The sequence below is a fragment of the Anthonomus grandis genome, chromosome 17, assembly GCF_022605725.1.
Source record: "Anthonomus grandis grandis chromosome 17, icAntGran1.3, whole genome shotgun sequence".
NCBI classification, from domain to species: domain Eukaryota; kingdom Metazoa; phylum Arthropoda; class Insecta; order Coleoptera; family Curculionidae; genus Anthonomus; species Anthonomus grandis.
In genome coordinates this window covers 14,769,644-14,793,799 of record NC_065562.1, presented here as the reverse complement: position 1 = coordinate 14,793,799, position 24,156 = coordinate 14,769,644, and the positions used below count along the sequence as shown (strand labels likewise).

The 24,156-nt window shown below is 32.6% G+C and overlaps 3 protein-coding genes across 7 annotated transcripts in view; 2 read left to right on the top strand and 1 right to left on the bottom strand.

Annotated features, from left to right (window-relative positions):
• LOC126746505 (probable protein phosphatase CG10417) overlaps nucleotides 1-10,984 on the top strand; it is a 22,187-nt gene extending 11,203 nt beyond the window's left edge. For all 5 annotated transcript variants that reach the window (XM_050454801.1, XM_050454804.1, XM_050454802.1 and 2 more), the window contains 5 exons: nucleotides 3,208-3,368; nucleotides 3,429-3,561; nucleotides 6,119-6,307; nucleotides 6,363-6,526; nucleotides 10,087-10,984. In XM_050454801.1, the coding sequence (XP_050310758.1) occupies nucleotides 3,208-3,368; nucleotides 3,429-3,561; nucleotides 6,119-6,307; nucleotides 6,363-6,526; nucleotides 10,087-10,293 (854 nt within the window). In that variant the 3' untranslated portion in view covers nucleotides 10,294-10,984. The remainder of the gene's footprint in view (nucleotides 1-3,207; nucleotides 3,369-3,428; nucleotides 3,562-6,118; nucleotides 6,308-6,362; nucleotides 6,527-10,086) is intronic.
• LOC126746513 (intraflagellar transport protein 20 homolog) lies at nucleotides 10,907-21,667 on the bottom strand. Its single transcript, XM_050454815.1, has 3 exons — nucleotides 21,500-21,667; nucleotides 13,940-14,094; nucleotides 10,907-11,090 (listed from the first exon to the last, which is right to left on the bottom strand). Exons 1-3 carry the CDS (start codon nucleotides 21,618-21,620, stop codon nucleotides 10,977-10,979), a joined length of 390 nt encoding a protein of 129 aa, XP_050310772.1. The 5' UTR covers nucleotides 21,621-21,667; the 3' UTR covers nucleotides 10,907-10,976.
• Nucleotides 21,624-24,156, top strand: LOC126746512 (uncharacterized). Its single transcript, XM_050454814.1, has 3 exons — nucleotides 21,624-22,267; nucleotides 22,331-22,428; nucleotides 23,506-24,156. Exons 1-3 carry the CDS (start codon nucleotides 22,165-22,167, stop codon nucleotides 23,995-23,997), a joined length of 693 nt encoding a protein of 230 aa, XP_050310771.1. The 5' UTR covers nucleotides 21,624-22,164; the 3' UTR covers nucleotides 23,998-24,156.

Sequence of the window (24,156 nt, the reverse complement as noted above, 5' to 3'; positions counted from 1 at the left end):
TAGTATTGAAGATGATCAGATACATGGTCGAAACCCGTCCTTTAGTTAAAATTACACACAGGAAATCTTGATTGGATTAAGGATTTGAGGGTGAAAATGCGACTCTCGGTTAAGAATAATAGGGCTTTTATAGTTGCTAATTTCCTTAGTACATTTTCGCTATTCTTAAAAATGTATTCTGAAATATTGAAATATTTTTAAAATGGTTATGGGCAAATGAAGGGAATTTCTTAACCAATAATTTCAAATTGTTTCTCAAGAATTTTAGTTAAAGGCATTTTTGTTAATCAAGGTCCAAAAGCTACCCAATTTCAGGTTTTTAAACTTATATTGCAAGTCCAAGATTTCTACTTAATCATGAACATTTTTGGGCATAACTTCCGAGCTAATTAAAATATTTTCAGAATTCTATTAGATTAATATAGAGGAGATCCAGAGGATGGATTTGAGGGTAAAAATGTGACTCTGGGTTAACGATTATGGTAGTTATGGTTAGGGCTTTTTTTCGTTACTAATTTCTTTAGCAAATATTCACTATTCTTAATAATATTTTCCAAAATAATTGGAATATTCTTAAAAGCAATTAATACCGCAAAAGAAACACCGCTTAACCGAAACTTACCGCAAAAACTTTCTGAGTTAGAGGCATTTTTATTTATTAAGGTCCAAAGGCCATCAAATTTGAAGTTTTGAAACTTTATTGCAAGAATGATTTCGATATTTTGGTCGACATTTTTGGGCATAAGTTCAAAGCCATTTAAAGTATTTTCATAATTCTTTTAGATTAATATAGGGAAGATCCCGAGGATGGATTTCCTCTATATTATTCTTCAGAAAGTTAAGTCGATTTTAAAAACACGTTTTACAACAAATATTTTGTAGATTGCAGGCAGTTAATGTCATAATTTTTATTTCTAAAAACCAGCAATTATTTTTTGTTTCTTATTTCAGGCATTTTTAAATCGCAGTTCAACTGCCTGGAAGAGTATTTTTAATTTCTTATTTTAGGCAGTTGATGCTATTGTTGCTTTTTTTAGGTGGTTAGAATTAATTTTTTATTCCTTTTTTCAGGCAGTTGAGCATATTTTTAAACGTTTTAAAACATATATTCCATGCAGTTATAGTGCAATTATTAGTTTTTTAGTTCCAGGCAAAAATATAATTAGGTTAAGGATTATGCTAGTTAAGGCAGTTTTGGTTAGAGCTTTCTTAGTTGCTAATTTCCTCAACAAATGTGCACTATTCTTGATATGTTTTCCGAAATAATTGTAATATTCTTAAAAGGGTTATGGGCAGATGAATAACATTTCTTACACAACAATTTCATAGATGATCATTTTTTGAATCTCAAGACCTTCCCGAATTAAAGGTATTTTTGTTAGTCAACAATCCTATTTAATGAACATTCTTGGGCATAACTTCAGAGTCAATTAAAATATTTTCTTAATTCTTTTAGATTAATGTAGAGGAGATCCGAAGGATGGATTTGAGGATAAAAATGCGACTCTGAGTTAAGGATTATGGTAGTTAGGGCAGTTATGGTTAGGGCTTTTTTAGTTACTAATTTCCTCAGCAAATTTTCACTATTCTTGACAATGTTTTCCGAAATAATTGGAATATTCCTAAAAGGATTATGGGCAAATGAAGGGAACTTCTTGCTCAATAATTTCATATACGAACGTTTTTTTTTTATCTCAAGAGTTTTATGAGTTAATCAATCGTTAAACTTTTATTGCAACAGCAAGATTTATATTTCTTAGTGCAGACTTTGTTTTAGATTAATGTAGAGGAGATCCTAAGGATGGATTTGAGATTAAAAATCTGACTCCAGGTTAAGGATTATGGTAGCTAGGGCAGTTTTGTTTAGGGCTTTTTTTAGTTGCTAATTTTCACTGTTCTTGACAATGTTTTCCGAAATAATTAAAATATCCTTAAAAGGATGATAGGAAAATGAAGAGAATTCCTTGCCCAATAATTTTATATATGAACGTTTCTTGTATTTCAATTTGAGGTTGCAAGACCAAGATTTCCATTTATTATTAGTGGACATTTTTGAGCATAGCTTAGGAACCACTTAAAATATTTTTATACATTTTTCACACTAAAACAAAGGGGTTATGGTGGTGGATTTGAGGGTAGAAACGCTCTGATGAATTAATGATACAATAAAAACACTTAGGATAGTTAGTATTTCACCAAGCTCTAAATAAAACCATTAATGGCCTGGCCTATTGTCTCTAGAAACCAACCAAAATTTACTATTCACGGTTAATTAATTACATAACAGCTATAGATAGCATGTTAATATCTCTACTTAAAATTATGGGATGCTATTGGTACAAGATAATAGCGCAGAACTAATTCTTCAACCTGACCTAAAATGGTCAAACTCAATTTTTATCTTTTTTAATCCTTCCTGATAAAATAGGGTTTTTTTACACAAGGAGATTTACACATTACGTTTGACGAGAGAAAGAAGAAGATTTTGCAATTAATTGCGTTTTTTTAAAGTCATTGTTCCATTAAATGGAAAATAGTAACATTTTCGGCAGAATTAAGACAAACGTAATTTATCCTAAGACTAATTTCGTGATGGTTTTATTTGAGGTAATTAATTATGATTGATTGCCCGACCTTCTACCACTGTAATAAAAACACTTTGTAATTACAAATTATTTCCTAATTTTTAGTTCGATTAGCAGTGAAAGCGTGTTAAAGTTTTTTTATACTATTATTTATTAATCCTGGAGGTCCTAATAAGGATAATGGGAAAGGTTATCAAATTATTGCATTATCATCGGTCCTTGATACGCGTGCAAAGTTTCAAGTTGATCATACTTTTAGAAACTAGTGAAAATTAAGCTAAAAAATTCCGTTAGATACATACAGGAACTGCGAACGTCAACGCGACTATAACCAGTCACATATATTTAGATAGTGTTTATATCGGTCGTCAGCATAAACCGGAGCCTAAACGGGAACGTTTTTGCACTATAACCAGGGCTTAAGTTTAATGAATTTACTTTTTTGTTAAATTGTCCGTTAAAAAAAGTAAAAACCTAAAATTGAAATTAAACTTTAATAGTCGGAAGTAATTGCTGAACATTAACTTTATTGAAAATATAATGATCGACTTGGTTGCAGTAAATTGTTTGACTACTACTAAGTCGTTTCTCTTTTTGGTAATAATTTATTTTCAATTTCCAGAGGAAAGTTCAGACGACGAAAATATCGCGGAGGTTTCGCACGTAGAAGGAGAAAACTCGGATAGTAGCGAGGAAGCGGACGATGAGGCGGGCGACGAGGAGGATGAGGACGATGACGAAGATGATGATGATGATGAGGAGGATGAGGATGACGAGGCAGAGGTAGTTTTTGGTCAGTAAAGAAGTTGTTAAAATAATATTTTCCCTTTTCGCATTTTCCAGAGTGATTTTTATAAAAATATGAAAGAGGAGCCCGGCTCGGACAGCGGTTGCACTGCGGTAGTTGCTATACTTAAAGGGAAAGAGCTGTATGTTGCGAACGCTGGAGATTCGAGGTGTATCGTTTGCAGAAATGGTAAGAAACGAGTTAAAAAAATTATTTCGTATTTTATGGACTTTTTCACGTCTTGTCCAGGATTTCAATGAAATTGAAATATGGTGTTCCTTGGTCCATCTTATTAGACAGGTATTTTTTCTTTCAACCGAAAAAAAATGTTTTTCGGATTTTTTTCAAATATTAATAAGGAAAATTAAATACAATTTATCTATATATAAGCTTTAAAATATCTAAAATACATTTCTGAATCTTACTATTAGCTAACTAAAGAAATATACGTTTTATGTTTTAATTATAATTTGACTAAATCAAAAATGAATTTGCATTCATGCCCTGGTTCATCAAAATGTACATAGTTAAACACAAAAATACAGATACACAATTACCTTACATTAATATTTTGACAGTAAATAATTTTTAAATTTCTGCTTAACTAAATTACAGGATAAGTTGACAAAAACATTTTGCATCTCACTATTAAATAATTTGGGGATAAGATATGAGAAAGAGTAGTTCTATGATGAGATGTATTGAGTTAATTATTGTGGCGTGTCTGGCGGTTATGAGTGCTGCAGCAAAATGTAAGCTTTTCATACAAGTACTTGGGCTTCCTTGTCTTAAACAACTTATGCAAAAAACTTGCCAAATAAAGCTTAAGCCTATCTTGCATATTTAGCCAGTTTAATAAGCTCAACTTTTGACTTACATGGTCTCTATTTGTAAGGGAAAATATGAAACGAACAAAAGAACTTTGTATTCTTTGTAGCCTAGCTTTAGGCTGGACATCCAAGTAGGGACCATACACAATATTTGCGTACGAACAGTGGGAAACAACCAATGACTCAGAAAGTTTTTTAAGGATAATATTTAATATGCCTTTATTTTTATAGAGATTTTTGAGTAAAATAATTGACCTTTGCACAGCTTTACTTACATGGGAATATAAACCTTAAATTATGATCAAAAATACCTCCAAGATTTTTATATTCAAGAACATTAGGAATTAAAGTATTGTTCATATAAAATTGCATATTTTCTCGAGCTAAGTCTTTCTTTTATAATGGATTTTGATAGTTGAACATTCAAAATGACCAGCATGAATGACACATTTCTATTATTGTATTGGCAATTTTGCAATTTCCATTAAAAAAAATCCGTTCTATAAAAAACAAAATTGAATTGGTGTTTCTAACAGCTTGCAAAATTTCATTCGCTCTGTTTAAAAAAAAATTCTTTGAAGACCTTGACGAAAATCTAGAAGAAATCTAAGGTGTTAAAAAGCTAGGATCGCCTGAAAGTATACAGAGACCAACAAGATCTGGAAGTTGGTTCTAAGACTAAGAACTTCCAAGAAGAAGTAGTCCCAAGTAAAACATATTGTTTTATTCATTATTGCTTCCAATTATCAATTTCTATAAGGGATTCCTTTATAAGCCCTAATTCGCTTTTACAAAATTGAGGAATTGAATTGAAATTAGAGCTGAAATTTTCCAATCCTAAGCTAGTGAAAACTTGGACTTAATTTCGTAGAGGCAAAGGTTTAAAAAGACTAGCCAGGAGTACGCCTCGTTTGACATTGAGATTTTTTAAGAAGATTATTAATCCGATTGAAACTATAGCAGATGTTAGGTAAACTAATGTTGGGAAGGGAATGATTTGATAAAAAAAGACATCAGCAGCTGAATGAATTTTGAAGGTTCACACTCATTTGAAATGTAAAAAGGTCCAACAAGATGCAATCAAAGAGAATAAATCCCAGCTGGTACAAATTTGACTTTGTAGAAAATAGTAAAAAAATAAAATACAGTCATATCATTGGAAAACCAAACAAGCTTCCATTTCTATTACTGTTTATTATTTGGATGAAAAAACGTAAGGTTATATTGTACTGTCTGATGATTTATCTCTCAATTACTTGAAAGAAAGATTTTTAAAAAAAATTTGGGGAAAATGACAATTATATTTGATGGTGCACCAAATCATTCAAAAATTGTTTTCAATTGAATGAATGGAGCGTCGAAAAAGAAATGAATGTTTTCTATGACTGAGCATGGTAAAGGCGTGTGTGCATGATTTATCGGTAGATCTCCATAAATGTGCTCAAAACTCAATGTGTTAAGGATTTTGTAGTCATTTTCCGAAAAAGAAAAACCGAAATATGGGAAAAGACACCCGCATTTAAAGACACACGTGTGTTATTGTAGCTGGTTATATTCTGTTTGTGTTAAGGGGCTACGCCACATTGAAGACCGTAAGATAATGTATAGATTCGCATTTTTTTTTCTAAGAAAATACAAAGCACTGAAAGAAATTTTATTTATATCTGGTGTTTTATTGTTGAGACTTTGAAGTGTAGAATTGATTTTTTTCTGTGTGATAACGGCGAAAATATGTATATAATAGAATAGAACAAGGAACATTATATTTCAGTTCCATTGAAATCTAATATGATTTTCTGGGCCGATCGGTCGTTTTAAAATGCAAATAGCCTCTTAAGGCAGGTCGACAACATGTGACGGACATGAATATTTTTTCAAGATTTTTAATACAAAGCATATGTTTGCTCTTTTTTTAGGTAAAGCAGTAGAAATGTCCTTTGACCACAAACCAGAAGATGAACCGGAAAAAGAACGGATCGTAAAAGCCGGAGGAAGAGTTACCGCGGACGGAAGGGTAAACGGAGGCCTTAATTTAAGCAGAGCCATCGGAGATCACGCGTACAAACAGAACAAGGAGCTCAGCGATAAAGAACAAATGATCACCGGTAAATTTGACCGTTTATAGACATTTTACATTACTAATTTCCCCCATGTATGTAGCCTTTCCAGACGTGAAAACTTTAACGATCAATCCGGCAGAGGACGAGTTTATGGTGCTGGCCTGCGACGGTATTTGGAACTACATGTCCAGTCAGGAGGTGGTTGATTTTGTGAAGCCAAAGTTGGACGAGAACCCCGAGAAAATCTCTACTATTTGTGAAGAGGTGGGTTTTGTTGAATATTTAAACTGGCACGGGCTTTGTTGATGTATTTTGAACCTCGAATCATCCTTAATTTTACTGAAATTTTACAATTATTATTTAATACTGAGCTGCATTTCTTGTTTTACGTTTGGAAGTTTTTTTATTTGGTTTAATATATTCAGCGGAAGTTTATTAGTAGTGATTGACTAGCTTAAAATTCTGTGAAGATGGTAACATCGTAACATCGCGAACCACGTGTGTATTGCTTAATAAATATATTAGGGATGATTTTCTGTTTTTTGTATTAGCATGGAACAGACAATCATAGATTTCTTTATTTTTGAGAATTCCTTTTTAATTTTTAGAATATCTCTTTAATATTTCGTTTGTTACCGGCAAAAGGCTGAAGTAAATAAGCGAAATCTTAGCGTGAATTAACGCCGCACGTGACACACAACTTGTCTCTACCTCAGACATGTATAAAAAACCACTGTTTTAGTTTAATCCCTAATGGTATCTTTGACATATCCTCCTTTAATTACTTCTTTACACTATTACTTCTAGAATATTCGGAAATTACGTTTTTCTAGTGTCTTTTAACGAAGTATGTACATGCAAAAATCATCATTTTAGTACAATATTTATAGTAGTACAGACTGAACGATATAAATAAATATGTTTTTTTTTTCATATATCTTTATTATTTAATTTTACTTCCGCACTCCTCTTTGGCCTCTTGTGGCCTCACCGGTATGTAAGAGGCTTTCAAAAATATGATAGTTCTAAAATCTACGGGAAATTGTGTTTTATTCATTTATATGCAAAAATCACAAGTTTATTACAATCCCTAGGAATACCTTACTGAGATGACGTTATAGATTCCAAGAGATATTGTTTAACAGTTTCCTTGCATATTTTATTTCACTTTCCGCACACAAGCTCTATTTTGCCCTGAGCGGTATATTTTAGGCTTACAAAGATATGATAGTTAAAACTAAAATCCACAGGAAATGTGTTTTTCTGTTGCAGTTTATTCATTTACATGCAAAAATCACTTTAGTACAATGCCTAATGATACATTATACTTTATGGCGATATACATAAAAAAATTAATAGGAAAATACTGATTTTTTACACTTTCCTTGCATATATCCTCATTTCATTTTTCGTTCCATACTTAAGATAAATCCGTTGGGAGCATATGGGAAGCTTTTTCATTATTAGTTTAAGGAAGAAAAAGTTATTCTTTATAAAGTTCTGCATGGTTCAAAAATCTAAAATGCAATAATCAAAAATATCAAATTTCATTAGTCTTATACGATTTGTTTGTCAAAAAATGTGAATTTTGCTCGAGAGTAAAGTACCTTTATTATACTACATTCAAATATGCAATTATATCGGGCTACTTAAATTTTTTCCCTATTTAAAATAACAATGCAAATGTAAGTGTATTTATGTAAAATCTAAGATGCACTGATAAACAAATGATTTGTTTATAGCAAGAAATGTTGGACAGTGAGGTTAAAAACATCAGTTGTATTTAGTATTTGACAGAAAGTATTTATAAAATTCAGTAGAAATGCCAGCAACATTAGCACTGAACATAAAATTGAAATTGTGTTTATTGTGGGTGACAATTATTATGAAACTAATCAAGAAGTTGCAGAAATGTTTAATAACAGTCACCCAGAGAAAAATCTCTACAATAGCACAGTAAGGGCAAGGTAAGGTACAATTAACCAAATTTAAGAGTTTTGGAGATGTAAGTAATAAATTTACCACGAAACGCCAACAACGGGACTTAAAAAAAGGCCGAAATGGATAAACTTGATGCTTTTAAAAGGTGACGCTAGCATCGCATAATAAAAATATCCTGAAAAGATAAAGTCCCGAACATGGAACTGCGTCTAAGAATTCAAAAGGAGGAGGAAGTAGTTAAGACGGTAAAAAGAAGAAAACTTGAATACTTCGGACATGTTATAGGGGGACCTAAATATGCGTTACTACAAAACATAATGCATGGGAATACAAGCCAGGGAAGAAGAAGAACATTTTGGCTCAGAAACTTTTAAAGAGATTGGTTTGCACTCACATCAAACGAACTATTTAGAGCAGCTGTCGGTAAAATAAGAATTGTCCTGATAATATTCAACCTCCTACGAGGAGACGGAACTTAAAGAAGAAGCCAACAAGGATTGATTTAATGGAATTTGAAATAATGGTCTCAACAATCGTAGATTTTAAAAAATCCTTGCGAAAAAGGGCAGCCTCCATGTCATATTTTATTAACAGAGATGGTTTGAAAATTTTTAAAAAAGACTAGTAGATCGTGATAGACGCTGTGAATTTTACTATGATATCCAAGGAAGATAAACCATTTATGGGAAGAAATATTCTTTTTTCGGATGAAGCAATATTTTTATCAAGTGGAACAATCTCTTCCCAAAAATGCCATTGGTGGAGTGATATTAATCCAAAGTTTGCGACCAATATGCATTTAGAAAAAAGTGTGGTGTGGAATTTACGGAAATAAAATAATTGGACCTTTTGTTTCATGAATCTTTGAATATAAACCGTTATTTACTCTTTTTAGGGAATGAATTAGAGGATTTTGTTGCAAGGTTCCAACATGCCCCACTAGGTTAGATGTAAAGTAATACCTTGAAAAGTATTTTGAATGGAAGAGTTATATATCGATTTTCTGATTTTTTTGACCCCCTCGCTCTCCAGATTTGACGTCACTCGTTTTTTTCTTATAGGGTTTATTTAAAGCAAAGGATATATTTTCAAAGACCATTACAGTTGGTCATTTGGAAAGAATCATTACAGAATCGGTTCAGAGTATTATTCCGGTTATGATTAGAAGAGTATTGAAATACTTTTGTAATAGAACAATTACCTGTATTGAAAAAGAAGGCGGATAGTGAATTAAAGGAGCTAATAATGTTCGTTAAAATTATCACAACAATTAACTATTATGGTATTATTCTTTTAATTGCATCTCTATTGTGTTTTAAGGCGCGCCTTAAGTAATTAAAAGGTTATAAGTGTTTAACAGAAATTAAGAGATTACTTTTTATTATTAATTATTTTGTGATAATGTGCTGATTGGCTTCTGAACGGAAAGGTATTTATGTTTGTTATAAATAAAAAATATGTTCAGTATCCCTAGCTAATTAGAGAAAATTTTGTAAAAAATATTTTAAATAACGGGATGTAATTGCATATTTGAATATCGTTTTTAGTTTTAACCAGCTTCTCTTTATAACAATCTTCGTTATTGTGAAAATTAAAGGTACTTTACTCTTGAGCAAATTTTTTGATAAACCTCGTATGCGACTAATAAAATTTGATTATTGCATTTTAAGTTTTGGACCATGCAGACCTTTTCATAAACAATAACTTTCTTTCATAAAACTAATAATAAAAATGTTTCCCATAATATGTTGCCAACTGAAGTAGACAAATTGTATATCCTTGCTTAATTTCTCTTTTCGAACACAAGACCTCTTTTGGCCTGACAAAAGCCCTACAAAAATATGCTCCACATCGAACTTATTCTCATAAACCCTATTTTTCAGCTATTTGATCACTGTTTGGCCCCAAACACGGTGGGCGACGGCACCGGCTGCGACAACATGACCGCCATCATCGTCCGTTTCAAACCGAACCTGAATAAACGACCGATCAGCACCGAAGAAGACAACGACGACGCAGAAACGGCAACGAAACGCGTCAAAACTGACGACGCCGCCCCGCCAACAGCCGAAACGTCGTCGTCGTCATGAAGTTTCCAAAGTGTAACCGGTCTAATTGGTTTATAAATATGCGTAACGCACGTTTAAAAGTCAAAAAGAAAAAAATAATTGTAAATACGCGTTTTAAAACTGGTACGAGGAACAACTTTTAGTAAACGAACTGTTTTTTTTTTTAATTGGTTGTAAATCGTTTTTGGGAGCAATATGGGTTTAATTGGTTTTTTTTTGTGGTCATTGCTGTACATTCCAGCTCGGACACCAAGTTTATATTATGGTTTATAGGCGCGTTTTAGTCGTACATGTTTTCAACAAGTAAGATCTGATACACACGTGACTCCCCGCTTCCACTCAACAACAATAACACGTTTATTTGATTCATTAAAATGGGTGCCTTCACAAAAGAGTGTAAATAATATTTAAACGAAAAAGATAACAGTATTTTAGAGGGTTTCAGCGGTATTTTGCACCCCGCATGTTACACCCTATACAATATTTTTTTTGTTTTTCTGGCGTTTAAGTGTTTTTTCTTTTTTTTTTAATTTCTTTGTTAAAGCGTCAGAATATTTTAACGTTGTGGCTTAACATGTTCTCGGAACAATTTGATGTTTTATTTTTTTTCGTGCGAAGACAGTGGACTTTAGGATATTTTTCTAAGTGCAGATTACTTGTATTATTTGTTGTACACTTATAATAATAAATTATTTAGTAGATTTTTAATAAAGGGTCAGTTGTGTTATTACTTCGTTCTGCTCCATTTCGGTTTTTTGTAGGGAGTTCAGTTGGATCTTCAGACGTTCCAGTTCCATCGATACCTCGTTTATTATTGCCTAAAATAGAAACGAGATATTTTCAGAGAAAGTATGGACAAATTTGTGAATTAAGCGAGGTTTGTATGTAAAATCTACAGGGTGTCTGCTAATTAATAGTATATGGAAAAGTTACAGCTTCTTATGCAAAAATAATATCATACTTTCCTATTCAGTCTGTATGGTAGATGCAATCCTTTAAGCTAAACATGTATAATGTTAGTAACGTGTATTTGTGTTCGAGCAAAATAATATTAAATTTAAATCAATGCGGCAACATCCAAATTTGTTACTTTAAGAAACTGCTACTACATGGTGCGCGATGTACGGTTGTTGCTGCAAACAGACAACTGGTCAGTCTCTCTCTCGCTCGTAAAAAATAGCTTTGTAAACAGGTACCTTGTTGTTGCTGAATATAACTTTGATTTTTAGCATAAATAATATGCGTTTTAATAACAAAAGTGTTAACAACAAACAACTTACGTTTAAATTCCAGACTTAATCGGTAATACAGCGCAAATTACAATTGATATCTAAGTTTCAAAGTTCATTATAGACATAATGTATTTTATTGTAATACTTCTGAAGCCAATTTGGCCAAGAAAGCATGCATACTTTATATATGGGCTATATCATAGACATATAAATAAGGGTATAATAGTATATAGGTAATAATCCTTATTTATATGTCTATGGGCTATATAGAGTATTCAATGGTGTTCAGTTACGTTGATCTATTTGGCATGACTATGTTTAAGCCTTTAATGTACTTTCTACTATTAGTTTTAAATTTTACCAATTAGTGTTGGTCAATAAAATCTTTGAATTTAGTGTGCTTAAGGGTATAATATACTTGTACTGGAAAAATTTTTAATACAGTATAATCCATTTATAATGAACTCGCTTATAATAGAAACTCGCATGTAATGAACGAATTTTGAAGTCCCGGCTTAAAAACATGTAAAATCCTCGGATAAGATGTACTCGTTTATAATGGAACCTTGCTTATAGAGGACTAAAAATTAGTCTACTGTGTCTATCATAAGGGAGGATTTTCGGGAATTCCCTGAAACGATATTTTCTGATGCAATAGTAAACAAGCTTTTATTCGAGCTCGCGCTTGCAGTTGTTTTGTGGGTGTTATTCGAGGTGCCGTATTTGTCTCGAGACTTTTAAAAAATGTGGAGAAAAAGGTAAAAGGGGCTTTTACGCTAAAATTAGCAATAATAAGTGATATTGAAAAAGGAACTTCTCAGGCGAATGTATGTTGGGGTAAAAATGGCGTTAAGAAAATCCACTGTATCGAATCTTTGGAAGAATCGCGAAAAAATTCAAAATGATTGGAAACTTAACGACCAAAAGAAGAAAAAAATACGTTTGTCTCAACATCCTCAGGTCGACGAAATGTTATTCAAGTGGTTTCAACAAAAAAGGGCAAACAATTTTCCAGTAAGTGGGCCAATGTTACAAGTCAAGGCAAAATTAATCGGCGAGGAGTTCACATGCAGCTCTGGATGGATTGACCGCTTTAAAAAAAAGGCATAACATTGTGTTTGGAAAAGTATGCGGTGAGTCGGCTTCAGTAGATAGAAATATTACAGATGACTGGTTGGCTCGTGTTTGGCCTCTGATAAGTAATGACTATACAGAGAATGACATATTTAATGCCGACGAAACTGGGAAAGATGTCAAAAGAAGTATCACAGCAATGGTTTGCGCTAATGCTTCTAGAACCGAGAAACGAAAATTGCTCATTATAGGTAAGTTTTAAGAGTTCATAAATGTAATTTTAAATTCTAAATTTACGATTAGTTGTTTCAGGAAAATTTCAAAATCACCGGTGTTTTAAATACGTTAAGACTCTTCCTGTGGACTATTCTTGGAAAGATTATTTAAAAAAGTGGGACAGAGAGCTCTTCAAAGAAAATCGAAAAATGTTTTAGTGGATAATTGCCCGGATCATCCGGAAATGAGACTTCATTGTATCAAGTTACTTTTTTTACCACCTAATGTGACATCAGTTCTACAGCCCATGGACCAGGGTGTCATTTGGAGTTTGAAACAAGGTTATAGGAAACAAATGCTGATGAAAATAATGGAGATTATGGAAAATACTACCAATATTCAGAAAAGCATTACTATTTTGGAAGCTGTACATTTGTTAAGTTTTGCTAAATTGTTTTCGTCATGCCGGGATAGTAAAAGCAACAGCTACTACTACTATGGAATCCGATCCTGTAGATGACGTTCCACTGGCCGAGCTGATAAGAATAAACAAATTAATGGTTTTAGAGGATTTCGTTAATGTCGATAAGAACGTTACTGTAAGAGAAGAATTATCTGATGTAGACTTGGTAAATCAAACATTTCAGGAAGAAGAAGTTGAAGATATTGAAGATGATACAGCAGAAGAAACCGAGGTAACCAAAGAAGAGGCTCTTAGTTGTGTACAAATATTACAACGTTATTTTCTACAGGAAGAGAACAGCACTGAGCTGTTTTCAAAATTAAATAAACTTAAACTTATTTAGCAAAACAATTATAAAAAAAGCACTCGATTCAAAGTAAAATAACTGACTTTTTTGAGAAGTAATGTTTTTATAAATATGTATGATTGTGTATGTACGTATACATACATATATGTGTACCTGTTTACTAATAAAATACAGTTTTTAATTAAATTGTGCATACATAATTTGTTTCATCTCATAAGATGGATACTCGGGTATAATGAACTATATCTCTTGGTCCCCTCAAGTCCATTATATGCGGATTACACTGTACGTTTAGTGTTTGGGACACCCTGTTTAATGGTAAAAAAACCTTGAATACTGAAAGCGTTTCTCAGCTAAAATATAACTTAATCTTACATGAAGTTGCTGCTGGTTGGTCTCCTTTTGCTTCTCCATCCCTTGCAATAAATTCCGTGCCCCGATCGCTTTCATTTTTTGCTTTTCGATCTTCTGGCTCAGCTCCTCCACCATCGATATGAACTTGTCGGCGATTTTTTCAAATTCGTCAATTTCTTTGAAAAATAAAAAATCATAAAAACTGGGCGTGGCTTAACAGCTGATCAGTTAACTTGAAGAACGGAAATGACAGTTACGACTTGGTGCCTATAAACGCCATTACGACCGTATGACGTAAAATTCACACTGGGCTAAGTTGGGAAATAGAAATAACAGTAGCTACTTACTACTACGTAAAATAGCTGATCGGCACCATCTTGGGATGTATAGCGTCATTTTTAGATGTACAGTTTTTTCCAAGATGGCTCTCATACGCCGAAAGTAGGAATTAGTTTCGACTTTCCAAATGGCGATTTTTTTCAAATTTGTGAATTTCTTTAAGAAAAAAAACCCGGTGTTGGTTAAACCTGCTGATCCGCTAACTGTTAGCATAAAAATGATCATGGAGACTGGATATAAGGAGACTGATCTCCGCGCTTTCCAAATGAGCTCACGCGTACGCAAAATTAAACGAAAACTGGGTTCACAGAATAGTCACCTCAGCGCTGTTAGTGAGAAGTTTACCTCACTCTAATTGGCTACTCTGCACCTAGTTTTTATTTTGACTCACGTGAATTTGACCATTTCAAAAAAAAGAATTTTTGATAGAGAAGAAGAATCGTTTTAAATTAATTTTCAATGGGGATAAGGCGTTGGATCGGGAAAAAAGAAAACAGAAGGGTTTTAACTTTTCTAAGACTGCATAACTGTTACGTCTGCATGGAAATAAAGATACCTTATGGTTTTAATGTGAGATGTATTATCGTTATTATTATGTGCAATTTGTATCCTTCACTCGCAATAAAAAATTAGAAGAAGACAGTACCAATATGATGAAAGAATGTGAAAAACTACAAATATGTAGATGTTTTAGGCGAAGCTTTTACCGCACTTCCTTCAGTCCAGCGAGAAGCCATTAAAACATGCTTTAAAGCTATATACGCGAAAAATAAGAAAGGCGTTCATTATAGAATCAGTATTAGGGGAACGATATATTTTACCGTTAGCTTGTAATGAACCTACAGAAGTATATTCAAAACATAAGCATTCTTTTGGGATCCTGCCTCATTATCATTAGGCAGTTGGAAACACTCGCAAACGTACCATAGGCTATTATGACTAACAATTATCTTAATGTTAATGTACCTAATAAGAAAAAATAGTTAATATTACGATTTCGGAAATACTAACATTATCAAAAGGTCAGTCCAGCCAATCAGAGTTCATTTCTAACCAACAGCGCCGATGTGGCAACTTTCTAAAACTAGTTTTCGTTCATTTTTGTACACACGTTTAGCATATAGATCAATCTCCTTACTTCTAGGCTCTTTAGAAATGACAGTTAAAACGGCGGATGGGTGCCACCTTGCAATTTGAAATTCGTATCAGAGATAGGACCTTAACTATACAAACTTATATTTTTTCAAAATATAAGTTTGTATAGTTTGTTAGTAAATGTCCTTCCTAGTATAAATATATTCTAAAAACATCTTAGGATTAATAATACCACCATAATTTAAAAATAAAAATTGGAGATTGTTGACTTTGATATAACCATTCGGATATTGTTAGTTTTGTTGTGACGTATTACGAAGATTACTGATTTTGCTACGGAACACAGTATTAAAACTACTCAAGACATTTTTGACATTTTTTATTTATTGAACATCATTACTAAAATACAATTTTTAACACATCACTTAATAATTAGAAATGTTATTAATTAAGATTAAAGTTCAAACAACGAATTCGGGAAAGTCTTCAAATGGTCCACACAGATCGGATTCTTCGTTTTCTGGACCCAGATTATTCCGTTCAAAAAATTTCTTGAAATAAACTAATTCAACATTTAGCTCCCACTGTTCTCCAAAGTGCTTTAGTAACAACTTTTTGACATCATTAGCCTTTTCCTCTTTGATTTTCACTCCATATTTTCGTATTACGGCTGTTTGAAAATTTTCCAAAAGTCTATTCTTTTTTGTTATTGATTTAAATAAACTCATGTTATGCTTATACACAGTTTCTCCTCTTACTAAAATATCGTTTTTTCTTGTGCTTTTTCGTATGAAGAATCTTTTGCACTCTGTTATCTTAAAGTGTAAAGAACTTGTGGATTTTAAAACAGTTTCAGCTGCTGCCTTAAAATCTGCAACGACGCAGTCACTACCAAGCTCTATGATAGTCCCATGTTCAGATATAAAGTCTTTATACTGATCTGGATTTACAATGTTTTCGAAAGTTTTGATTTTCTTCTCGATATTGCCGAAGACTCGGTCTGGCGGAATAAAAGAGTGCCCTGTAATTGGAAACACAAGCTCTATTGTTTCAATGTTTTGAGGAGCTTTTTGTTGCAATCAAAAAGAGCAAGCAGCAATGATAGTAATGTTTTTGTTTTGGCCCCCGCAACCATCGGCAACTAAACGAATAACTTTTTTATTATGAAAATCAGTATTTTGTAATCTGTGGTACAGGGCTGAGGCAATTTCATTTGAGCCTTTTTTGTGAACATCTTCGGTCCATACGTAACAGAACGTATTATTTTTAGACAATGTGTCTTTTGAACTTCCCTGTGTGATTGTAAAATTATAAAGGTATAACTGACGGCTGTAGTAACAACTCTGATCAGGTATTTTTGGAAGGGGTGCATTTTTTTCATAGTCAAAGCAAAAGGTAATAAGGTCATCCCTCTTCTCGCGTACCAGATCAAAAAATGCTTTAGCTCTGTATTTATGAACTTGTTTCTCAGCCATAAGCTTCGACTTTTTATTTACATCTGTTTCACTCTTAATTTTTAAAGTTAATTGTATGCACGTAGAACATGTCGTCGGTAACAGGATGCCCAAAACCTAAATTGAGTTTAGTGCTAAATATTTTCCAAAAATACGTACGCTTGACTTTAAGCTCAGGGGGCAGCCTGGTACAATCTATCAGCCATTATACAATCTAATTAATTTATTAATATTTAGATCCGAGCTTAAGTACTGCCGCATAGAGGCAGACCGACAGTAGTGTGAGCTGTCACATTTTAGTGATTTCAAAAAAAGTATTACAGCCAAGTATTTGTTTTTAAATTTTTTTGATTTATAATCGCCATCTCTATTTTCTTGGGGCACAGTACCAGTTTTCATGAAATTTTCAATAGCACGCTGCACTCGAAATCTCTTAATATTTAAAGAATTCAGAAACGTCTGTTGACACACAGGAATCAAAGTACGTTCGATGCTGCTAAGAAAATATTTTGTATGGAATTGCTTCCTTGAGTGCATTTAATTTTTAGAACGACGTCTTTTTATGTTTAACACTTGTGTGTACTTCAAAATTAAATCATCTTGTTTTAACTTATCATAAGTAGAATAAAATTTTTCATGAAAAGCTTTTAAGTCCCTCATAGTAAGTTTCTTACATTGAAGAGCCCCAGAATGATGACTACATTGTGGAGCTACTGGAAGCTTGGAAGGCATGTATCTATAACAAAAAGAAACACCTTTAAATAATTTAAAAACATATGTTTCCGAAGCACAGTTTTAGTGATATAACAATAAATTATCAACATCGATAATGCCTGCTAACGGTGTTATCAATTTTATTGCTAAAGTTATAGAAATATTCAATGTTTCCTACCTTGCTTTTTTGTGCATTCCGGGTCCATTTCTCGGGATTTGAACGCCACTTTCTAGCTTTTGATTGTTCAACTTCTAATGGATGTTCCATTTTAAACAACTTTCCGCGAATATCGCAAACCAAATAATAATAATAATAATAAATCGTCTTTTATTAGATACCACAAAATACATAAATAAGTACTATAAAACATTAATTTAATATTTTAATGGTATAGGTGCAAGCAGTGGCGAAGTCTAGCTGCAGTAGCTATTCATACTTAACCACTGAAGCACCATAGATGGCTTATTTACTAATACACTATAAACAAAAGAAAATTAAGATTTACACTTAAAAGAAATAAAACAAAAATACATTGTGATTGGCTAGCAAAATTAAAGTAATGACCTAAAAGTACCCAAAATAATTAAAAAAAAAAAAGTAATAATGTCTAAATATTACAAGTTTTAGACAAAAGATAATATTATCATTTTTAAACAATAATAATAATCATTGTAACACATAAAAAATTTAACAGAATAATAATTTAATAACTGATGCACTCACCTTTCATAATTCCTGGTTTATAATAAAAACTTTAAACGCTTTTTTAAACTTGGTATATGTTAAAGATCTTAACCTGTCAGGAATCCTATTATATAATTTAATACTGTTATATACAAAGCTTCGTTTAAATAAGGCCGTCCGATGACGAGGAATAGTAAATGAACTTGAAATACGTAGGACTCGTGAATGTACGAAAGTTCTTAAAACAAATTTATCTTTTAATGAATAAAAAGCATTGGGGCATGTCATTAATTTGTGAAGAAAGTTACCCACATGAAGAGCTCTACGATCTTCCATTCTTAACCATCCCAACTCCTCAATTTTAGCACTAATACGATCATACTTTCTTAAGCCAAATATAAGTCTAGCGCAAGTATTTTGAACTTTCTGGATTCTATACTTTGTGTTGATATCCAAGCATGGTCCTTAGATAAAATCGCAGTAATTAAAATTTGACAACACTAGTGATCCACATAGATTCTTTCGAAGTTGTTGGCTCAAGATATGTCTGCTGGAATATAAAAGTTTTAACGAAAGGTAGGCCTTTTGTGTAATCTTAGAAACATGCATTTTACATTTTATATCAGTGTCCACCCACATACCCAAATTCCTTGCAGTTTTAACAACAGGAATCTCTACACCATTAATATTTACATCTAAATGCTCTTTAATAAAATCAATTTTCGTTTTAGGGCCAAATATTAGTAATATAGATTTTGAGGCATTCAATTTTTAATTATGTTGTGCTGAGAGTTCACTTACAATTTTTAGATCCTCATTAATTAATGTATTTGCCAATAAAACATCAGCAGAATTAAAATTAAAATAAAGTTGTGTATCGTCAGCATAGGCTTGGCGTTTACAATGTTTTATTGACTGCAAAATACTAGAAGTATATACCAAAAACAGTAAAGGGCCCAACACGCTACCCTGAGGAACACCAGATAAAATGGAGATAGAATCAGACACTTATCATTGCACGAGACACACTGAAACCTGTCTTTTAGGTAGGAAGATATTAAATTAATCAGCGAATAATGAAAGCCGTAATATTTTAATTTAGCTATTAATAATTTATGATCAATGGTGTCAAACGCTTTTGAAAAGTCTAAAAGAGCTAAAATAACGTTATCACCTTTATCATAGGCATCAATTATATCACTGATTACTGTAGCTAAGGCAGTCGCCGTTGAATAGTTTTTTTCTAAACCCACACTGATAGTTTGGAATTATATTTTTTTCACATACATATTGGTATATTTGTTTATAAACAAATTTTTCAAAACTTTTGAAAACGTTGGCAAAATACTGACTATTCTAAGGTCGGAAAAGTCCTTAGGGTCGGATGTCTTTGGAATAGGCCTACCGATTGCAGTACGCCAAAGACGAGGAAAATATTGCTTTTCTAGACAGTAGTTTATGAGGTGAGTAATATATTTATCAATAAATGGGCTACAATATTTTAGCATTCTTGCCGATATGCCATCTACACCATATGCATTAGAGTGTAATTCCTTATTAATAATATGACTTATCTGCTCAATTGTTCTTGCGGATTAGATAATTCCTTAGGAAGGTCATAGGACTTTAGGGTTTTAACATTTAAATCACCTAAGGATTGCCAAAGAAGTTTCGGATTAGTGTGATTTTTAGCTAAGTTATCTAAATAGGCTTTTATCTCCCTCCGTACGCAAGTCAATGCAAAATTACGACGTTGTTTATACTCATCCCAATCAATCTGTAAACGACTTCGCTTGAATTTTTGTAAAGCATTATCTCTTTGTTTCATAATGAGTTTCAAGTTAGGAGTAAGCCAGGGTGCTTTGCATTTGGAGACTTTTATGGTTATAATAGGCGCATGCTGATCAAAAGTAGAGAGAATATGCTGGTTCAACATATTAAGCTTTCTATCAACATCATTTTCCCTTAAAAAGCTATGCCAATCCTTCCCTTCTAAATCCTGTTCAAAATTATCAAAATTAAAATTTTTATAGTCTATTACTATAAAAATTTACTCTATAACCAACTACACTGTTTTAAATTAATTCAAATAATAATTATTATTGCGGAGGGTTGTTGGGTGGGGTCAGAAAAAAAAAAAAAAAAAAAAAAAAAAAAAAAAAATGTATACTGTTTTTTTTTTATAAAAATTTTTTTTTTAACGGATTGTACCTGAATCTAATTTTAACTGTGTCGTGGTTTTTGTTTTTTGTTGTTTTAGTTTTTGTAACTTAAAGAACATTTATTTTAATAGTGTTTTTTATGTACTTGAAATTACTTTGTTTTATCTCTGTAATTACTTGAATCCATTTCAGTGTCCTGAGGATGACTTAATATAAGTCGAAACGTCGACATTTAGGAAACAGGTTTCTGTTTTATTTCTGACCCCACCCAACAACCCTCCGCAATATTGAAGATATTGGGTCACAAACACGAAATTGAAAATAATAATTATGTCTAAAAGCAACGAATCTATCTTTAAACGTAAACAGCAGGAAATAAACATCATCGAAACAAACAAGCGGAGACCCCTAGTAAAACTAGTCAAGTCAGGTGACGCGTACACTGACTGTAATTGGTTGAAATGGATATTGCTTATTTTGCTGTGAATCACACAGTGGAGATTGTATGTTTTGCAATAAACGGCAATTTTTAAACCTAATTTTGTATGGGATAGGGATATTGTCTTTTATGCTACAAATAAATTTCTAGGGTAATAAAGGAGCTTTAGCAATAATAATTTATGCCCAAAACTCAATATTTACAAAAAGTGGCGATTGTTGCTTTTGATATGACACGCCTCATATACAGGAATCTTGAAAAGTAAATCGTTTTGATGTTACAGGGTGTTTTATAATTCCTGTTGAACATGGTTTTTTGTTAATATTTTCAAATAAGGCAAGAGCACCCTTTTTATGTAAAAATGTAGGTTCTTTTTAATTTTACTATCCAAATAATTACAAAATAACCAGAAAAAAGTTATGACATTTTTATCTTTGCTGACCACTAATTTTAATCGACCCTGTATATATTTTAGCATAAAATGTTATAAAATCAGTTAATAACAATAACAGTAGTATACGATAACATGTAATATAAAAACGATTCACTTTTCAACATTCCTGTATATGAAGTTTTTGTCTTATTTTTAGACAAAGATGCGGCTGGTAAAATATTGCGATGTAATTTCGGGACACCCTGTATAGGAAATAGCCAAACAAATTAAATTCTATAAAGAAAAACGGTATAACTTACTTTCCACATAAAGCGAACAGTCCTCCTTTAGGTCATGCGTAAGCTTGGAACTTTCAGGTTCTAAAATGCATATTTTATCCACTTCGTTGAAATATATGCCATAAGAAGATAAATCTGACATTTTTAACAATATTTTTCTCTCTAATCATACTTAACCTTACTTACATGCGTGTGGTTTATTTGTATGTATTTTAAACCCGTTGCTATGGTTACACATTTGTTGGTATGTATAAAGGTGGGTCCAGACTTGAACATTTTAGCCCGAACGAACAGAAAGAGCTGAACGAGCAAAGCCGAATTCGCTAAGTGTGGACTTGCGCCCGAGCCGAATCTAACGAGCCGGAACGTTTTCCGGAGCTTGTCGGTAAATCGGAAATGCTCAAAGAGGTTTATTGTTCGCCGAATTATTCAGTTGACGGAATTAATATAGTTCGCGCGGTTCGCAGCATTCGAGTTGTCTGTGTGTTTTGAAGGTACGGAAAAAATAAGAAAGAGTTATTTAGTTTTATTATTTAAATAATAATTTGATAATGGAGTGAAATAGGGAAGCATGTTTAAAATTAATTGACATTTATGAACAAAACCCTGTGTTGTGGAATCCCAAACACGGATTGTATTACTATAAAATAAAAAAGCATGACGCCTGGGTGAATATTGGTCAAAACATGCAGTGTGGTAGTGAAGAGGTAAAAAAGAAAATGGAGAGCATGTTGGCAAGTTTCAGGCGGGAAAAATCCAAAGGCAAAAAATCTGTTGGTACCGGTAAAGGTAATTTATACAGCACTGTGGACCAAATTAGGTGTTATATTTTAAAAACAATGTCTTTTATAGGTAGGCAAGAAGTGTATATATCCAAATGGTTTGCTTTCACCCGAATGGCCTTTTTATTAGACAGAGATGAACCAACAGAAACATTAACTTCTCTCAATGTAAGTATATTTGACTCATAAATAATAATAGGCAGAAACTGAAGTAATATTTACATAGGTATTAATTATATTTATTTATTGTAAAAGTAAGTTGCAAATTTATCCCGCACTTCTTTTGCTTCCAATGATGTTTTACGTGGAATTTGCCTGATGGGTATGAATGATGACAAATCATTGTTGCCTTCACTTCTCCAGTTACCAGGAATTATATTTCCCATGCTGTCTTCTTGGTCAAATGTTCCAGGGGGAGTATAAGTATTTCGAGATTTACTTTTTCGTAGAAAGTTATGTAGGCATACTGCTGTCATGACTACGTATTTTGCCTTTTCTGGTTCCAATAGCATGGGTTTTCGTAAAACTCAAAAAACTGCAGAAACAATGCCGAAAACATTCTCTACAACTCTTCTTGCACGACTTAGGTGGTAGTTGAATTTTCTTTGCGTTGTACCTTTTTCGTGCATCCCCGAGTACGGTTTCATTATCCTCTTTGTCAAGGGAAATGCCTCATCTGCTAAGAAAACATATGGCATATTATTGCCTATTTCGGGCAGTAACTTGTCCATAGGAAGGTGTAGCCTGTCTTCTGTGATTTTTCTATGTAGTGAAGTATGTTTAAAAACACCGCCGTCTGAAATTCTACCTTGAGAACCAATGTCCACAAAAATAAAATTGTATGCCGCATCCACAACTGCAAATAACACAATACTAAAATTTGATTTATATTATAATATTCACTTCCAGTATTGAAAGGGCTCGTTATTATAATATGTTTCCCATCCATGGAGCCCACACAATGTGGAAATTGCCATTGTTCGTAAAAAATCTTGGAAATTTGAAGCATTCTTCGGCAGTTGATGGAATCTGAAATAAAATAAAAAACGGCCTAAGTTTAGGACTAAATTTAAAAAAAAAATATAGATGCACAATTATTTTTTGATATATTTTATATATCAAAAAATATTCTTGAAAACGGTTCGTGCACTTGTCGGTTTAAACCTATACCTTATTTTTTAATTAGGAGTTGTTGACGAAATTTTTGGTTATGTTATTTTAATGCGGAAATGTTTTTTTTTCTAGGATGACACAGAAACGATGGAGGCTGCTTCGCAAGAAGATATTGAGGATTCCCTTGATCAATCTACAGATATAAATGATGATCATTCACAAAACGACAGAGGCAATCTTAAGCCCGCAGAAATATTCGATAGTTGTACTGATTATGGAAAGCATGTGGCAAATAAGCTGAGAAATTATTCGGAGAGGACTAAAGCGATAGTACAGTACCATTTTAATAATATATTATTTCAAGCTGACATGGGTAATTTTGAAATAAATAGAAATGCAGCAGCTATGAATGTTGCTGCAAACTATCAGAATTCGTCCATAACTTTGCCCACTGGTCACTTTACGACACCCATTCCAACACCTTCTCCACAAGAAACGTCACAAAGTGAAGTTTCATATACTGATTTGTCAACTCCGATCAGCGAAGTTAATGCTCAAGAAGAAACAGGTTCACTTGGAACAGCCGCTAATTTCTTAAGCAACTGGCAAATTGAACATTACTAACTACCTACCAATTATTGGAAAAAAAGTTCATTATTTTCTATTTTTTTCTGCTTTATTTTTGTGTTCGTTAATTAATATAGGTTCTAATATCACTTATAATGCATATGTATTATTTCTTACCTTTATCTGGTTCTTCAAACTCAAGGTTAGCGCTTTACA

What these genes read in the sequence shown, in the direction of transcription:
- LOC126746513 (XM_050454815.1), bottom strand. Translation starts at nt 21,620, where the DNA reads ATGTCAGATTTATCTTCTTATGGCATATATTTCAACGAAGTGGATAAA. An exon ending in CTGTTCGCTTTATGTGGAAA is followed by an intron (nt 14,095 to 21,499) that starts GTAAGTTATACC and finishes TATTTTTCAAAG; the next exon opens with AAATTGACGAATTTGAAAAA. An exon ending in CCAACCAGCAGCAACTTCAT is followed by an intron (nt 11,091 to 13,939) that starts GTAAGATTAAGT and finishes TTTCTATTTTAG; the next exon opens with GCAATAATAAACGAGGTATC.
- LOC126746512 (XM_050454814.1), top strand. Translation starts at nt 22,165, where the DNA reads ATGCAGTGTGGTAGTGAAGAGGTAAAAAAGAAAATGGAGAGCATGTTG. An exon ending in ATCTGTTGGTACCGGTAAAG is followed by an intron (nt 22,268 to 22,330) that starts GTAATTTATACA and finishes TGTCTTTTATAG; the next exon opens with GTAGGCAAGAAGTGTATATA. An exon ending in AAACATTAACTTCTCTCAAT is followed by an intron (nt 22,429 to 23,505) that starts GTAAGTATATTT and finishes TTTTTTTTCTAG; the next exon opens with GATGACACAGAAACGATGGA.